A 21,819-nucleotide genomic window follows, 5' to 3' on the forward strand; every position below is an offset into this window, starting at 1 on the left:
ATTGTATACATTGATATGTACTTGCTTCAGCCATAATGAAACATTTACTTATTTGATAAAATTTTGGTTCATGTTGTTTGTTGAGGTTGAACCACTTCAGACCGTTTTATTTTTTTTCCTCAAAGTAGACTTGGTTCATTGGAAATGAAGATGGAAAATATATGTAGTTTGTCATTTTTTTTCTTGTGTACTTAAACATTTGGATTAAAGTTTAATGGTATATTTTCATATTATATTGCGTTTATCATTGATACTTGATGATGATTTATGAATTAAACCTTTATCTTATATCAGTCACAAATTGAAGATTTAAATGAAAATCTTTTAAAATTGAAAGAAGCTCTTAAAACAAGTAAAAACAGAGAAAACTCACTAACTGATAATTTGAACGACTTAACCAATGAACTGCAAAAGAAACAAAAAGCCTATAATAAAATACTTAGAGAGAAAGATGGAATCGATCAAGAGAATGATGAACTGAAAAGGCAAATTAAAAGACTAACCAGTGGATTACAGGTAATTTTATATTTAATTGTGGTTTCATGTCTCTGATTTATAATATGTAGGTAGCAGTTGATTTCTACTTTTTAATTTTATATATAATATTTGCTGAAATTAGCTTTTAAAACGTCTTGATTAATGTAGCTAATTTCTTCAGTGACCTCTATTATATTTGTAATATTAGGGTAGCTTATCTTACTAAAATGCAGAAGCAGCCACCACGTTATGTATCAGTAGTGTTTCCATATTTGGAAAGTATAGTAAGCTATAAAGTCAGAAAATTTCTGTGAATGGAATATTTGTTATGTATTTTGTTTGATACATTTTTACTTATAAAATGTTAAAATACATATTATTTTTCAGGGCAGACCTCTGATAGATAATAAACAAAGTTTAATTGAAGAACTCCAAAAGAAAATTAAAAAGCTGGAAAGTCAACTAGAAAGGAAGGTAGATGAGGTAGAAATAAAGTCTGTGAAAGAAAAGGTATGTGAAGAAACATACTCATATGTTTAAGGTAGTGCTGGACTAAGTTAAATATGTAATTCATAAATAGCAAATGTACTATATTAATTTGAGGACCTATTAACTATAGATGATGCTGGATAATATACAGACAAGTTTCTGTTCTTTAAGAATTTACTATACTTGTGGCGACACCTGTAATGTAACTCTCTTTTATTATTAAATTTATTGGGATTACAGTGGTTTAAAAAAATTAGGTAGTTTTAAGAGTCCAGTTCAGTAATACATCATCTCTATATTGCATTGTGTGTTCACCACTCAAAATCAAATCTCCCTCTGTCACTATATATTTGATCCTCTTTGCCCTTATCTACCTCCCCACCATGCCCCCTTTCCCTATGGTAATCACTAAACTGTTGTCTGTATCTGTAAGTTTTTCTTTGTTTATCTTATTTGTTTGTTGCTTTCAATTTTATGTTCCGTGTATGAGTGAAATCATATGGTTCCCAACCTTTTCTGTCTGACTTATTTCACTTAACATGATAATGTCCGGATCCATCCATGTCATCGCAAATAGCAGTATTTCATCTTTTCTTATAGCTGAGTAATAGTCCATTTTAAATATGTACCAAAGCTTCTTTATCCAGTTCGATAAAAGGACACCAGTTTCCATGTCTTGGCCACTGTGAATAATGCTACAATGAACATCAGAGTGCATATATCTTTATGGATAAATGTTTTCAAATTTTTGGGGTAGATACCCAGAAGAGGGATTGCTGGATCGTATGGTAATTTTATTTCTTAATTTTTTGAGGAACTGCCATACTGTTTTCCATAGTGGCTGTACCAGTTTACATTCCCACCAGCAATGTGTAAGAGTTCTTTTTTCCCCGCAACCTGTCCAACACTTGTTATTACTTATCTTGTTGATAATAGCCATTCTTACAGATATGAGGTGGTATCTCATTGTGGTTTTGATTTGCATTTTCCTAATAGCTAGTGAAGTGGAGCATATCTTCGTAGTCTGTTGGCCATTAGCATGTCGTCTTGGGAGAAGTGTCCGTTCGGGTCCTCTGCCCATTTTTTTTCATGTTTCTCACTGCCTCTTTAATTAGATTGTTTTTTTTCTTGCTGAGTTGTATGAGTTCTTTATATATTTTGAATATTAGCCCCTTATCAGAGGCATTGTTTGCAAATATATTCTCTTGTTCTGTTGGTTCCTTCTTTGTCGTGTTGATGGTTTCTTTTGCTGTGCAGAAGCTTTTTAGTTTGATATAGTTTAGTTTGATAGATCCATTTATTTATTTTTGCTTTTACTTCCCTTGCCTTTGAGGTCAAATTTAACAAATCTATTCTAAATCCAAAGTCCATGAGTTTAGTACCTATGATTTTTCTATGCAGTTTATTGTTTCAGGTTTTATATTTAAGTCTTTGATCCATTCTGAGTTAATTTTGGTGTATGGTGACAGATAGCAATCTAGTTTCAGTCTTTTGCAGATGGCTTTCCAGTTTTCCCAGCAGCATTTATTGAAAGGCATTTTTTTTCTCCATTTTATGTTTTTGGCTTCTTTTTCAAAAATTATTTGCCCAGTTCTGTCTCATAGGTCTGTGTGTCTGTTTTTCTTCCAATGCCATGCTGTTTTGATTATTTTTGCTTTGTGTAGTATATTTTGAAAATGCAGTAAATTCTCAAGATACAAAATCAATATACAAAAATTTATTCTGTCCCTATATACTAATAATGAAATTTCAGAAAAAGAAATGAAAAAGATTCCTTTTGCAATTGCAACAAAAATAATACAATTACCTAGGAATAAACTTAACAAAGGATGGGAAGGACCCATACACTGAAAACTACAAGACATTATTAAAAGAAATTGAAGAAGACATAAAGAAATGGAGAGATATTTCATGTTTATGGATTGGAAGAATTAACATAGTTAAAATGGCCATATTACCAAAAGTAATATGTAGATTTAATACAATCCGCATCAAAATCCCACCGGCATTTTTAAAAGAAATAGAACAAAAACATCATCATATTTGTGTGGAATCACATAATGTGACCCTTTTTTGGAAATTACTACATCATCTCAATGTCATCTTCCCGATATTATGACTCTTCTTCCAAAATCTGTTCACAACTTACGTATCCAACTGTATTTATCACTTCTCCCAGTGTAGTTGTTTACATGTTGGTGATTTGAACTTTGAGAAAGAAAGCTGGGTATTTTTAGGCTTCTACCTGGACCCAAATGTGTTCTCTTTATCCTTAAATAGACTCTAGACTGTTATTTCAGGGTAAACAACATGATTTGGAGTATATTCAATAATTGCAATTAGATACTAACCCACTCATAAATGGATTGTATAATGTGAGAAAAATTGCTTAAAATTCTCTTATAAGTCAATTAGTAAACAATTTTATAATAAAATTACTGATAGAAATAACCCAAAGAAAAACTAAAATTGGCTAAAACAGATATAATTCTGTTATAAATAATAAACTGAAGACTTAACATCTTGTTGGTAGCATTTAAAATATCAAAAGTGACCTGGGAAATGTTGCTGCTAGAAGTAATGTTTGTCTTTGAAGAAAATCACAACAAGAGAACTATGGTTAGGAAAAATTTACCCAGAAAATATTCACTATCTACAAAATCATTTTAATAATAAGAAAATAAAAAAATACATGTTTGATGATATTATATAGAAAATAGGTAATAAGGTTAAATGTTTTAACAATATATTACAAAAAAAATGTTTTCCCTGTGAAAATTCGTTAGTGTCAATACGATTTTGGTTAAGATGTTTGCATTAATATACATAGAACCACAGCATACTTGTCAGAAGTTTTATTGGGGAAAACTGCAAGATCACAATGTCTTTACTCTTCTAGATTGCTCTCTTTGCTGCCTCATACTTGGACAAATGTCTAATCCTTGGATACCAGTTCCTAACCTTACTCCTATAAGAATACATCAGTAGCCGTGTAGCTTTGCCTGGACTCCTAACATCTGTGCTTCAGTTATTTCTGCTTAAAATAGATAATACTGTTTGTGTTGCCAGTTCCTCAAGATTATTTTCATAATGAAATATATTAATATGTGAAAGTCTTTTGTAAGCCATCAAATCCATACCGGTGTGCAGTATTATTACTAACTAGAAAAAGAGAACACAGAGGGTTCCACTAATATTAAAATCTATATCCAGGAATCTAGTGAGAATATTCTTTCAGATTCCACAATGCTGAGCATTTCTAATATATGAATGTTTTTATACCCAAAGAATGCTTTCATATTGAAGTTTCAACACCTTTTTCTCCATAAACAATGTTTGTAGCCTATCTATATAACAAAACCCATCCTCATGCCTTGCAGTCCTATTTTCCTAATGCAGCTTTACTTTTCTTCATAGCACTTATCACGGTCTATCTGACATACTAGAGTTTTACTTAGCTATGTGTTCATCTTTTGGACTATAAGCTTTGATAGCAGGAACTCTGCCTGTGTTATTTACTATTGTATCCTCAGCACCTAGAACAGTCTTTGGCACGTGGCAGATGCTGAATATTTGTCGAATGAATGAAAATTTTAAAATGTAATAACATTATTCTGAAACTGATGCATAAGAGGATATTGGTACAGAAAATATGAAAAGAGAACTTTTCTCCCCATCTTCTCTCCTCCCCCTTTCCTCCCATCTAGAACAGACCCTTAGTAGCATTTGCCTTTGTTATCTTTGTTGTTGTTCTTCATTTTTAAATTACTTCAGCTTTTTTCCCCTAAGTCCTTCAGAGGGTAGTGTCAAGTGCAGTAGAATTGCCTAATCCCTATAGAGCCTTGTATGGTGCAGAATTATTTACTTAACATTCCTTATTCCTCCAAATAATATCTTCCTGGATGTACACAGAATTCCTTATATATATTTCAGAGAAAAAGAAGTTAATGACTATCAAACACTGAAGTTTTAACATGTTTTTAAAGGATGTGTTAGCTGAACTAAATAAAAAGTAAAAATTTATCTAGTAGAAAAGATAATTTTGATAGGGCAACTTATCTTAGTTGGCATTTGACTTTAAACTGGGTATTTGACTTTAAATTATGGTTTTTAACCCTTTCAGCCCCAGCATTCTCTTTTATAGTAAATATAATATTTCATAATGTCCCTTTTACTATTCCAAATGAAAGTCATTGTGTAGTACCTACATGCATAATTTCAAAAATTATAAATGCCCCAAATAAAATATAAAGGAGATACATAAAAGGAAAATAATTTATAAAAATAATACATATATTTTTCATATTTTAACATGTAAATGCACTGGCATGATTACACATATGAAGTAGTCTTGTCCTTACACCTTTAGGTAATGGTAATTTGATTTCAGATCTACAAATACAGACTGATACAAACGTATTCTAATGGCATGTCGTATGTCACAATGGGATTGCCATTTGTAATTTGATTTCCAAAATAGTAAACAATTGTTAGTACAGTTTTCAGCAAAACGATCTCTGTAGACTTTCTTTATATATGGCTGTTGTTTCCTAGAAAATTTAGTATATATAGTAAAACCATTAAAATATTGCTTGGTGGAATGCAGATATAAGTTCTTTGCTCAAATAATTATGAACAGAATTTTTAACTCTATAAATGTCTAGTAGGACATCTGAAAGTTGTTCAGTACATGAATTGTTCTGTACTTTCCTTAGGCACTTTATCTCAATTATAACAAGCCACGACACCTACTTCTGAAAGGCCCTGGTTCTCTCTCCCACTGCCAAGCACTTATCACCAACTAACATAATTTTTCTTTTCTTGTTTTTTGTCTGTATTGTGCTCCTTTTCCCTAATCCACCCACCTAATCAACATAAACCAGACTCTAATTCCATGAAGACAGAGTTTTCTGTTTGGTTTATTCATTGCTTTCATTCCTAGTGTCTAGTACCTGGCACATGGTTAGCACAAAATAAATATCTGTTGATTAACAGAAGTCGTATATACTGATAATTTGAAGGGTCCCCAATGCTAGGAGATTGCTATGGGGTGACAAAATTCAGCTAGTCATTTATACATGTAGATTCTTTGTTAGAAGCTTACTGTAGTCATGAACATCTATATTAAAATCTTAATGTAAAGACTATCTTAAGGGTATTGGTATTAGTCCAAACCATTCTCCAGAATTCCATTTGTCACGTTATAGAATACAGAATATTTAAACTGAAGGGCATTTTTGCTAATAGCTTGGCATGCCTAAATATTGTAGAAGTTAGAACCTATTTACTTATTTTCTAGGAAATAATTGTTTTACCACTGTTCTAGTGAATTATAATTGATAACTCTTAAAATGGAATTAAAAATAATATTGGTAATTTTCTTCCTCCTTTATTATTATTTACAGAGTGCTAAAGAAGAATTAATTAGGTGGGAAGAAGGTAAAAAATGGCAAAGCAAAATAGAAGGAATTCGAAACAAATTAAAAGAGAAAGAAGGGGAAGTCTATATTCTAACAAAGCAGTTGAATACTTTGAAGGATCTTTTTGCCAAGTGAGTTTAATATAAACCTAATTAATTATGTGTAAAGTCTATAATTGACTTGGAAGACATAATTTTGTTATACTTGATAACAAAAAATTTCCTAGTTTCAATTATCATTTATCATTCGATTCCTTTTTTTTTCTTTCTTGAAAATGTGTCTTAAATATATTTTAACAATTTGTAAATAGAATTTTTTTATAATTTTCAAATAAGTAGCCATAGCAAATATAGAATGATGTAATTTTTGAATATTTGTCTTGTAATGAGTAGCTTCAATTTAATAAACTGAACAAGGCAAACAGTGGATGGTATAGTTTAATGCTTCTATATTAAATCCCACAGAGCTGATAAAGAGAAACTTACTTTGCAGAAGAAACTTAAAACCACTGGCATGACTGTTAATCAAGTTATGGGAGTGCGAGCTTTGGAGTCAGAAAAAGAGTTGGAAGAATTAAAACAGAGAAATCTTGAGTTAGAAAATGACATATCATATATGAGGTAAGGTATTATATAGAAATATGCTGTCCATTATAATGAGGGAAAACTGGTTAACTATAGAAATGGATATAATAAACATGTTATTTTAAGCTTGGGTTGATCATGTTTTCATGTGAGTTGAAATAGTCCTGTTTTTTTGTATGCTACATAATTCAGTTGTATTCTTGAACTTTTGAATATTATGTTGTGGGACTCTGGATCTTGGTTAAAATCTATGGGAAAATATAGATATTTTTGTTTTAGCCGGCAGTTGGTCTGGATAGGTTTAGGCCCCGAGTTCCAACCTGTTTTCTGTGGGCTGTGATTCTAATATCAGTTTTGTCTCAAAGCCTTTACAATGCTATTCAGATCTATCCTGTCTGTGTACCTCCCAGCTAACAGTCTGGTATGTGGGCCATTAGTTTTTTCTGTTAATTCAGTTCTCAGAGTCTTTGGTGTTCTGATAAGATCAGATCCATACATTCACAGCTCAAGGGTAAGCCCAGAAGTTCATAAATAACTTTATAATTGTTGGAGCTCCTCCCTATCTGCAATATCCCTGATACTTTCTATTCCCCTTTTGGTGCTTTGACCAGATCTGACATTAGCTACCCTGTTATACTGTGCACTTCAGCATGTTTGCACACATTTGCAGCCAAGCAAACAACAGGAAGGCAGAAAAGGAGTGAGAGGAGGTAGCGGAACTACTTTCACCCTGCACTGCTACCAATCACTGCCCTACTAGTTAGAAAAGATGATTCCCCTCTCTGAAAATTTTGCTGCCTTTGGGTTCGCATTGTCTCTGCCACTGCCTATGGGATTGCTTGAGGGTTGGGTCATGGAAAGAACAAAAGAAAAAAATAATGAGGGATATTTTCACCCTCTATGCTAGAATTTTCAGGCTTCCCTAGAGTTCTTCCCTCAGCAGTAATACTTACTTAAGGTTTCAAGTGATGTTCTGATCAGGCCAATAAATACTGGAGGAAAAGAAAAGGTAAATTCACCATTTGTTTACTGATAATTCAGATTCTGGTATTTTGTCCCAGTCTGTAAACTATTTACTTCTCAAAGTCCTCAAGTAGATGCTCTGTGCATTTGGGAGAAACAAGATTGGATGTGTTTAGTCCAGTGTACTTTGAACCAGAACCCCCTATGCCATTTCTTTAGCAGAGCCTTTGAGATTTTCTTGTTTTGCTATCTCTTTCTAACCTTTGTCTTCTGACATAGTCATGGTAATGCAAAGCAAAAGAAAATCATGTCCTAACAGTAGCAATTAAAACTATGTGTAATTTTCTGTTTCATTCATTTCTTCGAGGAAGAATTAGATTAATTTTACCTAATTTGTTTCTTCCTCTTCTAAGTGATTACAAATGAATGATCTGTAATAATGTTAATGTTCATTGTCAATGTCTGGTATCACCTATTATATTTGGATATGAGGAAACTTACTGTTCTTAAATGTATTATATTTTGTTTTCCTTTCTATTAATCTTCAAAAATTACCATTAGCACTTCTTTATTAATGTATGCTGTTGTGGCAATATTAATGTAATATGAACATATGACCCTCAGCTCCTTTACAGGAACACTCATCAGAGTCTAACTTAAATTCCAACTCTTTTCCTTCAAAATCAGTTTTTTAAATCCTTCTGAATTTTCCTTGATGGAGATGGAAAAAGATGATTGAAAAATTCTTCTTTCTTTTGACATCTATTTATATAGTTGCTGTCTGATCCTAGTGGTGGCTCTTCCTTACTTTTTTTTCCTTAGTCTAAATATATATTCAGAGCAAAACTAAACCCTTATATTCTCCTTTGCAGTTTTCAGAGGGATCAAAATATTTTAGTTTTGCACTTTGATACTTTCAAAGGTTTAGTTGCTCTTTTTTTCCCCCTAATAATGTGAATCTGTGTGGGCTAACGTATTTGGAAAAGACTTTATAAAAGAGATTGAACTCATCTTCTGTCAGGTCAAGTGTAAATTTCTGAATTTTATGAATCAAATCTAGATATTAAAAGGAGGAAGGACATTCCAAGAAAGCAGAACCCTAGCAGAGACATAGAGGCAGGAATAAGTCATTTGTGAGTAAGAGTGTGTTATTTGCCCTTGTAAAGGTACACTTCAGGACAATTATGTTGAACTGTCAGAGGGTCTTGTAGACCACATAGATGAGTATAGGCTTGAAGTAACAGATTATCTGTCACAAGGAAGAGCCTTTTAAAATCTTTGAGCTTCTTGAGAAGCACATGGATGTTATGAAATTATTATATAAGGTTTTTAAAAGAGTGAGTATTTTACCATTTGATCTCACTTATATGTGGACTCTAAAAAACAACAGCAAAAAACAGAAACAGACTCATAGATACAGAGAACCAACTGATGGTTGGTTACCAGATGAGAGAGTCTTAGGAGGCTGGGTGAAAAAGGTGAAGAGATTCAGAAGTACAAATTGGTAGCTACAAAATAGTCACAGGGATGTAATGTACAGCATAGGTACTGTAGTCATTAATATTGTAATAATTATGTGTAGTGCCAGGCGGATACTAGACTTTTTGGGAGCTCACTTCATAAATTATATAAATGTCTAACCACTATGCTGTACACCTGAAACTAATATAAAATATTATTGAATGTCAACTCTAATTTTATAAAGTGCAAAATAAAGCCACGAAAAAGAAGAGTGGATATTTTAATTCAGCTACCTTATACAATTTCATGTCAATAAATGCATGTTCTTTAAAAATGCTGCTGTAGTTCTATAAGTTAAAATATGCTTTTTTAACTCATAGTTTAAAGAAGCCCTGCAATGAATCATCCATAGAGAATCTGTTTATGATATAGTTATGGCCTAATTTAATTATTGTAAAGTTCGCAAGTTTTGCAGAATTTAAAATAAATACAGTGTTAATAAATACATTACATATTTTTTTCTTTCTTGTATCTTAATATAGTAAAACAGTGAAAAATTGAAGTTTGTGTAGTAAAGAGTCTATGGTTGTTATTTATAGGACCCATCAAGCTCTTCCCCGAGATTCTGTTATAGAAGATTTACGTTTACAAAACAGGTACCTCCAAGAAAAACTTCATGCTTTAGAAAAACAGTATTCAAAGGATACATATTCTGGGCCTTCAGTAAGTGTACATCTTTTCATTTTTCTGTTTTAAAGTTTAGAAGTGAAATAAATTTCTACCTCTATCTGGCCAAAACCTGTAGATCCCTGTCCTTAAAGTTAATGTAATAAGTTTAACTTTTATTTTGACTAGGTAGTGATATATATTAATTTCTTTAATCCTTCTTATATAATAACAGTAAACTTAAGATTGCCACGTTTTGCATAAACCTTCATTGCAGATGATTTCTAGAAATTTTAAATGCAGTTGCTATGAGTTTTGCCCAGGCAGGAATATATAAGTAGATAAAATAGGAAAATGTGTTATAATGTTATAGCATTATTTACATCAAATGTGTGGTGCTTCTAGTTTTTCTTTATAGAGTCATTAATGTAAAATTGTATGTTGTATCTTATTTAAGTCACTTAGTGTGTGTATTTTCGTTATTTTTTTCTTTTCATGTTTTTCCTCTTCTGCTTCAAGCAGAATCTGTTATGTGACACAACTCTGCTTACCAGTGTTAATAAGTCCAGGCATAATAGTTTTCACAAAAGGAACACTTTACACAGGAACAAAAGAAAACCCATGACAGTGCTCAAAATTAAAAATGAGAAGGGAATAGTAGCCACTAACAACTTAAATTATCAGGTACCTAGAAATATTCTACAGTATTATCGCAATGAAGAAAAAAACAAAGCAGAAGATATTGTACATCCTACTGAATTAAATATATCTGAGGCAAGACCAAACAATAAATCAAGTCCATTTAGGCCAACTAATGATACACTGGCAGATTTTAACTCCAATTTTGAAAATGAACCAGATCCTGAAATTGAGAAAATTAATCAAGACTGTTGTGAAAATAATAAGCAGGAATGTAAAAACGACAAGAATGAGCTAGGCAAGAATGAGAAAGAAAAGGAACACATAGCTGAAGATGTAAGTCTCTACAGCCACGTGGATCCAGAAGAATCTGCTGGGGAGAACCATGATTATGGCACAGTTGCTGCTGCAGTGAATCAGTTTGCTGAAGAGGCTGCACAGGCAAATTCTGAAACTGATGCACCAGTACAGCCAAGAAATGACGTGTCGCAGGTTTGAGTACATGGCAGTCTTTTATTTCTTTGTTAGCTTAGTTTTCTTATAGCAAGTAGTATATGTGTGTAGTGCAAATGGGAAAAAATTGTGTAGGATCTGTAAGAAATATTTACTATTAATAAACTTATCCTTAAACTCTAACATTTGACTAGTACTTACTAAATTAGTGGTTATACATTTCTAAATTCATTTTAGTACTCTGTTTTACCATTGATGCTCACTTAATATGATTAGATAACAAAATAACAGATATTAGAGGTGTTTGCAATTATATTTTGTATATATTATGAAAATATTCATCTTCTCCAAAAGTTTGTAAGTTGATGAGTATCTTAAATCTGTTGTTTTCTGTTCTAATCATCATTCAGCATTTACTGTGTATCATATGCAAGGACATAATATGGGAAAAATTGTTTCTAGTTGGAAAAGAGATGAATTCTGTTTTTAGTATACTAAATTTCAGGTGTTTGTGTACGTGCCTTACGTATAAGACAGTGTTCTAAAGAGTTTGAGAAAGTAAGCTAGAGATTGGAAGTTTACCAACTAGAGAATGAAGGCTAGGATTTAATCAGTTTGTGTATCTGGTAAACAAGCAGTCTAAGATGTAAATGTATCTGCAATGAAAGATGTAAATACAATGAAATGTTCTGCTCTTTTGGCATTAGTGTAGTGAGCTGCTTGGTTACTAGTGTTTGATGCAGCAGAGTTGTAAAGAAGGATGAAAACAGATCTTGGGTTGAACCAGGGAAAGGGTGTTTGGAGATTTGAGATTAGGTAAAATATTGCCTAATAAAGTTAGATTGGAGGCGAATTAAGATGAGGTGATAAAAGAAGTAGAACACTGTAGTTAAAAAATTCTGCCAGGGATAGGAAAGCAGGAAGAATAAAATAAATCGTAAGATTAAGTGGTGGTTTTTCCAGTTATAGAATGTGTGTATATATGCTTGCAGACCACTTATAATGGAAAATAAACCTTAAGAAGAATGAAAAAGCCCTGAAACTCAAAAAAACTTATTTTCATCATATAAATTTCACATGTAGAATAATTTTAGTAGTATCTCTGGGGGACTTAAAATTCTTTGATTAAATCATTCTGCTAACCTTTGAATTTTTAATGTATGCTTAGGGTGTTTAAGGTTTTAGAAATGCATAAAAATAGATAAAAACTGAATAAGTTCATAGAAAATATAGTTACAATATTTCTGCTGATAAAATATAGGTATAATTGGAATATTTCATAAGTAGATTTTAATATGTGATGAGAGAGAACTTTAAGCACATTTATCATATAACTGACTTCTAAAGAATCAGGAAAAAAATCAGGGATGGCAAATTATAGAAGTATGATGCTTACATTGAAACTGGGACTGCTTCAAAGTTATATTTTAAAAATGATATGTATCTATGGAAAAGAAAACTCTAATATAATGAAACAAAATGTTTACTGTAAAGTGTTTGAAAATATCTAATAGACCAATACTATAGGTATAATTGTAATCATTATGAATATCAGAGATATTGGACCCATGGTACTCTGAATATATAATATAAAGTAATATTAGAGAATATTTATTGGGTATTATATCAACTTCTATGTAATGCTTTACATATGTTTAAAATAAATGGCACTTTCAGAATGTAAAATAAACATTTCATGTACTTAATTAGTAGAAAATAAAGATGTATATTTTTCCTATTTATAGACAGTGGTCAAACTTCTAAAATCAGTCTTAAAAAAATGAGTCATATTCATGCTTTTAAATATTCCAAGTTGACATCACAACAACCTTTGTTATCCTAAATGATAAACTTTTCATGTACAGAGGTGGTATCAATAAAATGGTGTTTATGAAAAAAAAAATTAGAGGTGTGTGTTCGCCTTAGAAATTTCTAATGCAGCATGCTGTAAAATTTCCCTGCAAGTAAAATTTCACTGTGGTAAATATCAATAAAAATTTGTTAAACGATGCTGTGTGAGATTCTAATGTACAAGTTCTTTCACTAGTCTTTTTGCCATCTATTATGATACTTTTTTCTTATGAGAAAAGGGAGCTTACGTGTATTGCCATCTGTTTTATTAGATGCTATGCCTACATTTAATTTTCACAATACTTTGCAGAATATCATTCGTATTTTACATGGGAAGTATTTTACATGGAGAGTAAGTAACATCACTAGTGATCAGAAAGATGGAGAACAGGATTTAGATGCAGGTCTAACTCTACAGTTTATGAACTTATGATGTACATACTACTTTTGGTCAGTTTACATTATGGTACAAAATAAGATGTTTGTTCTCAATTGAAATCAAATAGCATTTTTCTTTTTTTCTTAACATTTAAATGTTAAGAGGAAATGAATAAAAGTAACTTAATTCTTATTTCATCCCTTTTTCCAGGTTTATAATGCTTCTTTTTCCCACTGGATAATAAGTAATTGAGAATTCGAGGCTTCTCACTTTATAGAAATAAGTAGTCAAGCACAGATTTCTCTTTCACATGATCTATAATGTTACCGTATTTCAGAGGAGTTAACGGATTAGCTCAAGGAATGAGGAAAACTATTTGAAGAAGGAAAGAATTGAGGCACTTCTTTTTGTAGGCTTATGTGTATTAGTTTGCTATGGCTGCCATAACAGAGCATCATAGATTTGATGGCTGAAAACAGAAATTTATTCTCACATTTCTAGAAGCTAGAAGTCCAAAATCAAGGTCTCAGCAGGGTTGATTCTTTCTTTAGGCTGATAGGGAAGTATCTGTTCCAGGCCTCTCTCGTTCTCCTGTACATAACTCTCTTCTCCTATGTATTCACATTGTCTCCCTTTGTTATATGTCTCTGCAACCAAATTTCCCGTTTGTATAAGAACACCAGTCATTGGATTAGGGTGCACCCTATTTTTTTAACTTGATGATCTCTGAAAAGACCGTATCTCCGATTAAGGTCATTCCGAGGTAGTGGGAGTTAGGGTTCAACCATATAAATTTGGGAGTGGAGTTGGGGGTGAAGCATAATGCAGTCCATAACAGATAACAATCATACTTTATTTTTAGACTGAAAAAAAAAATTACATTGGTCATTATGAGAGTATATATGGAGGCCATTATATGTGTGGACATTATTGTTATGATAGACTTTGCTTTCTGTATTAGTTAAAATACTACATTTTTCTCCTGAAAGTTTTATATTCCAACTTATTTATTTTTGGTTGTTTTCTCTAGAGCTCTCCAATTTTCTCATTTCTTTGAGGAAAATTATTCCATTTTAGCATAGTGTTTTCTTATTCATTATGTCTTATACAGCTTTTATTTATTAAACCTTAAAAATATTCCTAACTTCATTTTCCCAAAGACTTCAGAAATAGAGTCTGATGATCATTGGCAAAGAGAACAGGAGCTTCAGAGGGAAAACTTGAAGTTGTCATCTGAAAATATCGAACTAAAATTTCAGCTTGAACAAGCAAATAAAGATTTGCCAAGATTGAAGGTAAATTTAATGTTCTTTATTATAGTTAGGAAATCTAATGCCTGAAAATTTTTTTCTCCCTGCTTAATTGTTATGCTTACCATATTAGTTTATGAAGAAGTCAAAAACTCATATTTATAAAGTAACATGGTAGCACCATACTTTCTATATTTGTTCATCTAACAATTATTTGTTGAGGCCTGCTTTGTGTCAAGCATTCTTCTGGGTGCTGGGAAACAGCAATGAAATAAATTCTTGCACTCATAGAACTTACATTCTAATGGGGAAGGCTGATAAACAAGTCAATATATAATATGCTAAGTGCCACAGAGAAAAAGCATGATTGGCATGAAGGGGCTGTGAGTTGTTGTGTGGGGTTATAGGAACTGCTGTTTAAAATAAGGTAATAAGGGGAAAGGTTTCTGAATAACATGACATTTTAGCATCTCTAGAAGACAGGGATGAAAGCAGGTCATGCAAATACCAGAGTTCAGGACAATGGACATAGTCAAGTGCAAATGTCCTGAGGCAGAGGATGGTCAGTGTATTTCACTAACAGTTGTCACACCTTAAAATATTAGGCTATCTCTTAAAAAATTAAGTCTTTAAATTAAAACTATATTAGGATAATTGTCTTTTAGAAATTTTACTTCGACATTTATAAAGAGTTTATCTTTGGTTTTCCAAAACTTATCCTATTTATGAGAATATTTTTTTTCTCTTGGCTGGCTAATTGTTTCAGTTCTGTTTTCTAATCTAGAATATTAGAAATCTGTTCATTCCAACGGTAATTGTATAATTGAGATATTTTCCACTTTTCATTCTGAGTTATGCACTGCTAGAACCAGAGTGTGAAGTTCAGTTTGTTTCTCCGTACCATACGGGTCAGGATCTACATATGTAATTTATGGTATGGTTAAAATCAGAGTCTTAAACTCAAACTTATATTATATATTAAGGCAACAATGTGGAAAATGTGTCTTGAAAATCATATACAAAATATTCTTGTATTTATATACTTTAAGTTAACATTTGTTTTTGTTCACAATCCTCCTTGTTGCTCTGCAGACCCATCATTGGTCAGTTTGGCCAGTTGAAGAGATTGCAGGTTCAGGTGAATTGTTTCTTTCTTTTCAAATGGCTATAACTATGTTAAATTGTTAACATATTTGCTTTAATTTTATAGAATCAAGTCAGAGATTTGAAGGAAATGTGTGAATTTCTTAAGAAAGGAAAAACAGAAGTTGAGAGGAAACTTGGACATGTTAGAGGGGTATGTGGGATATGCCATATATTTATTTTAGTTTCAGAAGTGATAAGCTAGAAATGAAAAATAAGTTTAGATACATCATAACAGTAGTGATATGCTTTTACTAGTGTCTACAGTTTGTTTTTATTCTGCTACATCTACAATGTAAAACATTATTGAAGCTTTTCTCTGTTTCAAGTTAATGTATTTTATCATCTGTCATACCTTACATGCATTTTATTTCACTTGGGCTCCACATTATCTTTTTTTTGTTGCATATCCCTCTACACATTGAAAATATTTAACTTTCAGGAATCTTCCTTCTGTTTATTGAGGTAACTACTAAATGCTTCTTGGTCTAATTCTAACATTTTGTAACTATATGTATGATGTCCATGGCAACTCTGTAAATAGGTTTCTCTCTTTTATTTTTCTTTCCATGTTATTTTGTATTCACTTTTTTCAATGAATAAATGTTGCTTATGAGGTCAAGGCCAGTGATTTAAGCCCCTTTTGATCTCATGTTGTTAAGTGGCACAAGTGGAAGTAATCATAATGGACAAAAACTTTTTCAAGTAATATCATCAAATATACCTTATTTTTACCAAAAAAAAATATTGAGTGTTACCAGAAAAGTATTCAGCACATATGTCTTGTTGATAGTCAGCAACATCTATTTCATAAATAATCTATTTGTTAATTTACCTTTTTTCTCTAAGTTAATTATGAAAGCATACAGCATTAAAATTAGGTAAAAGTTTATATTTGGGGGTTATTCATTGCACAGTATGAATACTGACTAAAATGTCAAAAACAAGGTTATTTGACTTTACTTTTGAAAAACTTTTTATTTTAAATGGTAAACAGTTAAACTTAATAATTGGTGGCCCATCTCTTTTGATAACTTTATACTAGGTGTTGTATTTTAGACGTCTTTTCTATTTATACTGGACAGAAACTTAATTTCTAATCAATGACGATAAAAGAAATTTATCTCTATTATGTTGCAATTCAAATTTAATAACTCATGATCTTTTTAAAGACACAATTTTTCTTTTGTGGTTTTATTTCATATAAAGAAAACTCTGGTATACTGGAATGAGCGTTAGTTAGCTAAATAGAATATTTAGGTTCTTGTGTTTTCATTTGGAACAGACATCAAAGCTAGAATATCTGATCTGTTACTTAGTAGCTTCCATGACTTCAAGAGTATCAAATTTTCTGAGACTTGATATTCTAGTATATAAAGTGAGAATTATACTTCCTAAATCATAGGGTCATTATAATGATGGCTTGAAGTAATACAAGCTTTGGTGTCAAATGTTAGGAATCAAAAATGTGAGTATATTGTGCTATATTGTTGGTACTTTATATCATACGCTGTAAAATATTTGATTAAATAAAAAGTTAATATATTCTTTTGTAGTCTGGTAGAAGTGGAAAGACAATCCCAGAACTAGAAAAAACCATTGGTTTAATGAAAAAAGTAGTCGAAAAAGTTCAAAGGGAAAATGAACAGTTGAAAAAAGCATCAGGAATACTGACCAGTGAGAAAATGGCTAATATTGAGATGGAAAATGAAAAATTGAAGGTAATATTTTAAATGTGATCCTTTGGATGGACTATTTTACTTTATAATTTTTATTTTTTAGGAAAATTTTAAATATACTCAAACTATATAAAATAGCTTTAATGGATGTGTCAATATTTTACACATATTGGATGCTGAGAGTAGTTAAGAGTTGCTCGACTTAGTCATATTATTATTTCTTGACCAATGGTTCTTACTCTGGCAGCATAAAATAATTACCTGTATCTGCTTTTTTAAATATAGGTTCCTAAGTCCCCAGTCCTGAGATTAATTACATTCCTCTGGGGTGGGTCCTATCATAGGTATTGGTATTATTTATTTTTTAGTCATTAGATCATTCTAATGTGTAGCCAGGATTGGAAACCTCTGCTGTAGATGACCAGTATTAGACAGAAGACTTTAATTCTAGTTATATCAAATATGATCTTTATGACTATTTTGAATTAAGTTTTATAAGTTTACAAGATCACCTTTTATTTCATTGTTTTGATAACATAGTTTTTTTTTTTTTTTTTTACTAGGCTGAATTAGAAAAACTTAAAGTTCATCTTGGACGACAGCTGAGCATGCACTATGAATCCAAGACCAAAGGCACAGAGAAAATTGTTGCTGAAAATGAAAGGCTTCGTAGGGAACTTAAAAAAGTAAGACTGTTATTAGTGATTATAATTATTTTTATGCTAATTAACTGATGCATCTTGAAAAAGCTGAATGAAAACATTGATGAGATGTTTATTCCGAGTAGATATTAAAAGATTTAGGAATCACATTTTCATGCTTGCCATCTTTTTACCATGAGGAACATTAAAAATAAAAAATTAAGAAACAGTATAATGTAGAAGGTACATGGCTGGGATTCACATCCTAGCTCTGTCACTTTGTAGCCATGGTAACTAGGTCAGGCTACTACTCTTTATACCCAATTTCCTGATCTATAAAATTTGGAATAGTAAGTATATTTCACAGAGCTGCTGTAGGGTAAATGTTGTTAGTGTTTGTACCCATGACTTAGAACAATGTCTGATATACAGTAAGGAGTATTCATGAAACTGTTTTATAGTTAAACAGTAAGATTCTAAGTGGTAAAATATATTCCTTGTCCATACAAATAGGCATTGTTATTATCTATACGGATGATCCAGTGAATAAATAGAAATTAATATTTTTAAACTAGTTATCTGAACCTACTGTGCTTTGAATGTGGATGTTGAATAGTGAAGATAATCTGTAGTGCTTGCACATAGTTTACACGTATAGAGTCAAAACAAAAGACAAACTATCCCATTATTCTGTAAATATTACAAAGATGACAAATTTAAAGTAACTAGAGTAAAATACTTGTAAATATAAATACTTGTAAATTTAAAGTAACTAGAGTAAAATACTTGTAAATATATTCTCTAACCTCATGATCTGTTCTAATTATTGCTGTTTCAGAGTAAAGGAAACATTGGATTTTTAGTGGAATTTTAATTAGAACTTGATTACTTTTTTCCTAATTAATAGCGATAATTTTGAATATATTACATCTATGACAGCATTGTTATGTTTTGCCACAATATACTAATTTAGTTTTTAATGATAGGAAACTGAAGCTGCAGAAAAATTGCGGATAGCCAAGAATAATTTAGAGATATTAAATGAGAAGATGACAGTTCAACTAGAAGAGACTGGCAAGAGATTACAGTTGGCAGAAAGTAGAGGTCCACAGCTTGAAGGTGCTGACAGCAAGAGCTGGAAATCAATTGTAGTTACAAGGTAAGAATAAATAGTTTAAAACTTGCACAAAGTTTAATCACTTCTAATTCAGCCATTATTATTTTAGCAGAATATGACACTATTCTGACTTAGTCTTAACTTAGTCTTTCCTGATGAACTGTTTGGTTGTTTATTTTAACATGATACTTACTCTTTTCTTGTCCTAGCATTGCCAGCCTTTTTTCTTCCTTAAAGTGTTTGACTAATTTGAGTGGCAGGGCATGGGACAGAGCAGAGCTGGAACTGGGCTGAGGGTGTTCGAGCTGGGTGGGCATCAGCTATGAGCCTGGACTAATGGTGCCCAGCTTCTTTGGGGTGCTGTTTTTGTCCAGCTACAACTCAGCTTTTTCTGTTGTGTTCATTTTCTACCTCAAGTATAAGCCAGGCACAATTGAGCTGTCTGTTGCACCCTGTGACATACAGGATCTGGACTGTGCTAAAATTTTAGTGTTATATTCTGGACAACTTGTTCTTCAGATAACCCCAATGAGACGACTTCAGCATCAGCTTTAGTGTCTTACTGGCCTCTGTTTTCTGGCACTCGATTTTCTCCCATTCCATGAACCTTTTCTACAAATATGTGTAATCCTGCCTGTCAAATAAACTGTGGCTATGAAAGAGGTGATGTTTATAACCTTGGGAAACACCAAAATCCTCTGTTTTAATTGGCTTGTCTGTTAGGGATACATAGTCCTTCCTGTCACCTAATGCTAAATAAATACGTACAAAAGATTCGATGAGAAGAAACAGTATATTTTTTATATTATTTTTAGTGCAATAATTTGAGCTTGTAAATCAACAAGAGAAATTATTTTCTATGTCTATACCAATTATTTTCCTTTACACTTTTAGAATGTATGAAACTAAATTGAAAGAATTAGAAACTGATATTGCCAAAAAAACTCGAAGCCTTACTGATCTGAAACAGCTTGTGAGACAAGCAACAGAGAGGGAACAAAAAGTTAAGAAATACACTGAAGACCTCGAGCAACAGGCAAGTAATGTAATTTTTCTTTACATGTTAAATAATATATTATTTCTTAAGCTACTTCTTTGCCAACTCTTGACTAATTTCTCCTCTGGAAGGCTCATCTAAATGAATAACATCAACACCTCCAACACTTCCAGTCTAGTCCATTCTAGCTGTTCTCTCATACCTGAACCATTGCAGTAATTTACTGACTAGTAGCCCTGCTTCCATTCTCACCATTGTCAGCTCCTCTCTATCCCTGATCTGTTCTTCACATAGTTACCAAGTATCCCTTTTAATGCATAAAGCAAATCATAGCAGTCCCATCCTTAGAGTCTTCTAATGGTTCCCCATTACCCTGGAATAAAACTATAAAATTCTTTTCGTAGCTAGTTAGGACCTACATGGTGTGGCGTCTGGTTTTCTCCTTAGCTTCATCTTTACTTTTCCCCTCATTCACAGTGTTCTAGCCACACTGACCTTTTTAGTCCTTTGAACAAACCAAACCATTCAGGCTTCAGGGCTTTGTACTTGTTTCCCTTGTTTAGAATAATGTTCACCCACATATTCTCATAGCTCACTCCCACACTCATGTCTCTACTTAAATGAAGGCTCCTCAGACCTTCCCTAACCCTATACCACTAGCATCGCTCTCTACCCTCTTACCCTATGTTATTTTACTCGATAGCCCTTCCTTGCATCTGGCACTGTTATCATATCACATGCTCATCGTCTTTCCTCACTAAAAAATGTGAGAACCTTGGGAACATTCAGGAATGGATTTTGCTTCTCCTCCGCCAACCCCCCACCCCCACCCCACTGGTGTGTCCTCTGTGCCTAGGACAATGCCTGGCATGCAGCAGTTACTCTAAATAATTGTCGAATGAATATTGAATAGGACATGATAGATATATACTCGTGTGCTTTTGACAACCCAACTTTTAATGTTATGCTTTACTGAAAATGTGTATCTTTATAAAACCGTGTATTTCTGTGGCAAACTTTGTCTTCTTTTTATTGTGCCCAAAGATTGAGATTCTTAAACATATTCCTGAAGGTGCTGAGACAGAGCAAGGCCTTCAACGGGAGCTTCAGCTTCTTAGGTACATTATCTGTTATTATGACAACTTTTTTCTCTTTTCTTTTTTCTTTTAATGTAACCAGGTTTACTCTATCTAGAAAGATTTTTCAGCTTTGCTACCTAAAATGCTTATCATTCTTTGCTACCTAAAATGCTACCCATTCTTTTAGATGATAGATACTGGGGGGAAAAAAAACAAAAAAACAAAAAAACAGTAAACAAGATCCTAACATAGGTGTCAGGTTTGTAATTTAGTTATTTAAATAACTTCCTTCATGGCATAGAATATATTAAAACCCAAATTTCTCAGAGACTACTAATAAAAGAGAAAAGAAGTCTTTACTTCCAGGCTTCTGTGTAGCATACTTATGAGGCTCCTCCAATAGAGAACTACTCTTGAAAATGACATCAGGTCAGATTTTAAGAAAAACATTAAGAGTTTTGATTCCATGATCTCTCTTTGAGAATGGTATTATTGCAGCAGTTAAGAATGAATGAGTAAATGTGTACCTTT

The 21,819-nt window shown here is 32.2% G+C and overlaps 1 protein-coding gene across 15 annotated transcripts in view; it reads left to right on the forward strand.

Moving 5' to 3' along the window:
* Window positions 1–21,819, forward strand: part of CEP290 (centrosomal protein 290) — an 87,417-nt gene that overhangs the window by 61,265 nt on the left and 4,333 nt on the right. For 13 of the 15 annotated variants that reach the window (XM_036237876.1, XM_036237882.1, XM_016140653.2 and 10 more), the window contains 12 exons: window positions 295–516; window positions 865–987; window positions 6,372–6,517; window positions 6,851–7,006; window positions 9,994–10,117; window positions 14,543–14,677; window positions 15,843–15,929; window positions 17,332–17,496; window positions 18,018–18,140; window positions 19,082–19,254; window positions 20,107–20,248; window positions 21,254–21,327. In XM_036237876.1, coding sequence (XP_036093769.1) covers window positions 295–516; window positions 865–987; window positions 6,372–6,517; window positions 6,851–7,006; window positions 9,994–10,117; window positions 14,543–14,677; window positions 15,843–15,929; window positions 17,332–17,496; window positions 18,018–18,140; window positions 19,082–19,254; window positions 20,107–20,248; window positions 21,254–21,327 — 1,670 coding nt within the window. Of the gene's footprint in view, window positions 1–294; window positions 517–864; window positions 988–6,371; window positions 6,518–6,850; window positions 7,007–9,993; window positions 10,118–10,579; window positions 14,461–14,542; window positions 14,678–15,842; window positions 15,930–17,331; window positions 17,497–18,017; window positions 18,141–19,081; window positions 19,255–20,106; window positions 20,249–21,253; window positions 21,328–21,819 lie in introns of those variants that run through there. The other 2 variants (XM_016140650.2, XM_016140651.2) reach the window with 2 other exon arrangements.

This window comes from Rousettus aegyptiacus, unplaced genomic scaffold, assembly GCF_014176215.1.
Source record: "Rousettus aegyptiacus isolate mRouAeg1 unplaced genomic scaffold, mRouAeg1.p scaffold_m13_p_2, whole genome shotgun sequence".
Classification (NCBI taxonomy): domain Eukaryota; kingdom Metazoa; phylum Chordata; class Mammalia; order Chiroptera; family Pteropodidae; genus Rousettus; species Rousettus aegyptiacus.